The 1,176-nt window shown below is 30.5% G+C and overlaps 1 protein-coding gene across 1 annotated transcript in view; it reads right to left on the bottom strand.

Moving 5' to 3' along the window:
* LOC106472433 overlaps positions 1 to 893 on the bottom strand; it is an 11,977-nt gene extending 11,084 nt beyond the window's left edge. Inside the window, exon 1 of the mRNA XM_013933082.2 lies at positions 758 to 893. Within this exon, the coding sequence (XP_013788536.2) occupies positions 758 to 796 (39 nt within the window). The 5' untranslated portion in view covers positions 797 to 893. The remainder of the gene's footprint in view (positions 1 to 757) is intronic.
* Between the last annotated feature and the right edge of the window lie 283 nt (positions 894 to 1,176).

The following is a 1,176-nucleotide window of genomic DNA, read 5'->3' as shown; positions in this document are numbered from 1 at the left end:
AATAAAAATTTACATCACAAGAATGAAGAGAAATCTAGAATGATAAGAATTTACATCACAAGAATGAACAAAAATCTAGAATAATAAAAATTTACATCACAAGAATGAAGAGAAATCTAGAATAATAAGAATTTACATCACAAGAATGAACAAAAATCTAGAATAATAAGAATTTACATCAAAAGAACGAACAGAAATCTAGAATAATAAGAATTTACATCACAAGAATGAACAAAAATTTAGAATAATAAGAATTTACATCACAAGAATGAACAGAAATCTAGAATAATAAGAATTTACATCACAAGAGTGATCAGAAATATAGAATAATAAGAATTTACATCACAAGAGTGATCAAAAATATAGAATAATCAGCATTTGGGTAACAAAGACTAGAAATTTTGTAATCCACAGAAGAAGGACTTAACAGTGCATGGAATTAGGATGTTGAATAACTCTTAAAGATCGCACAAGATTATACTTTTATGTTATGGTACATATTTTAATAAAGATTTGTATAGTTTTCGTTTTGTATTTAACTAGATAATATTAGAATGATGTGGATTAATTAATGCAACTTAAATAATACTAACTCATATATCGAACCATAGGTGAACTGCAAATAAAGATAGCAAGACAGAAGAAGCAGGATATAAAGACTTTTAAAGTAGACAGACAGGTAGACATCCTATATATAATACTTTAACATTCATTATGAGTTTAAGATTTATATTTTCGCATAACGCCAACTTCATACCACATGTTCCTGACTTCCTCCTACACCCATGCCGTACATGGAAATTGACTAGCCAAGTGGCGTCAGTTGCAAGACGACTTGTCGCACACGCATCTAAAAAATATCCAGTTAACGCCTAATGATGTAGGCGATTTTGAAGAAGGGCACTGATGAATTTCTAACCGCAATGAAATCAAAGTCAAAATAAAAAGGGGTTAAGTCAAGTAAGTGGTGATGAGTGTCCAGTCGTGTATATTTATTATTTAGCCGTAATGAAAAATTGAAGTTAAGGAGCTTACGAAGATGGCACAACTTACTAAGGGAACTACCACCCACTGTCTGTTGTCTAAACCAGCGAGATCACGAAATGTAAACGTGTTTAATATTGTTTATAAAATAATGGTTCAACTATGTTTGAACAAGCAAAACAAAAACCCAGG

The sequence above is a fragment of the Limulus polyphemus genome, unplaced genomic scaffold (genome assembly GCF_000517525.1).
Source record: "Limulus polyphemus unplaced genomic scaffold, Limulus_polyphemus-2.1.2 Scaffold5333, whole genome shotgun sequence".
In the NCBI taxonomy this organism is placed as follows: Eukaryota; Metazoa; Arthropoda; class Merostomata; order Xiphosura; family Limulidae; genus Limulus; species Limulus polyphemus.
The sequence above is the reverse complement of the archived record's forward strand: the minus strand, read 5'-3'. Positions and strand labels throughout refer to the sequence as shown.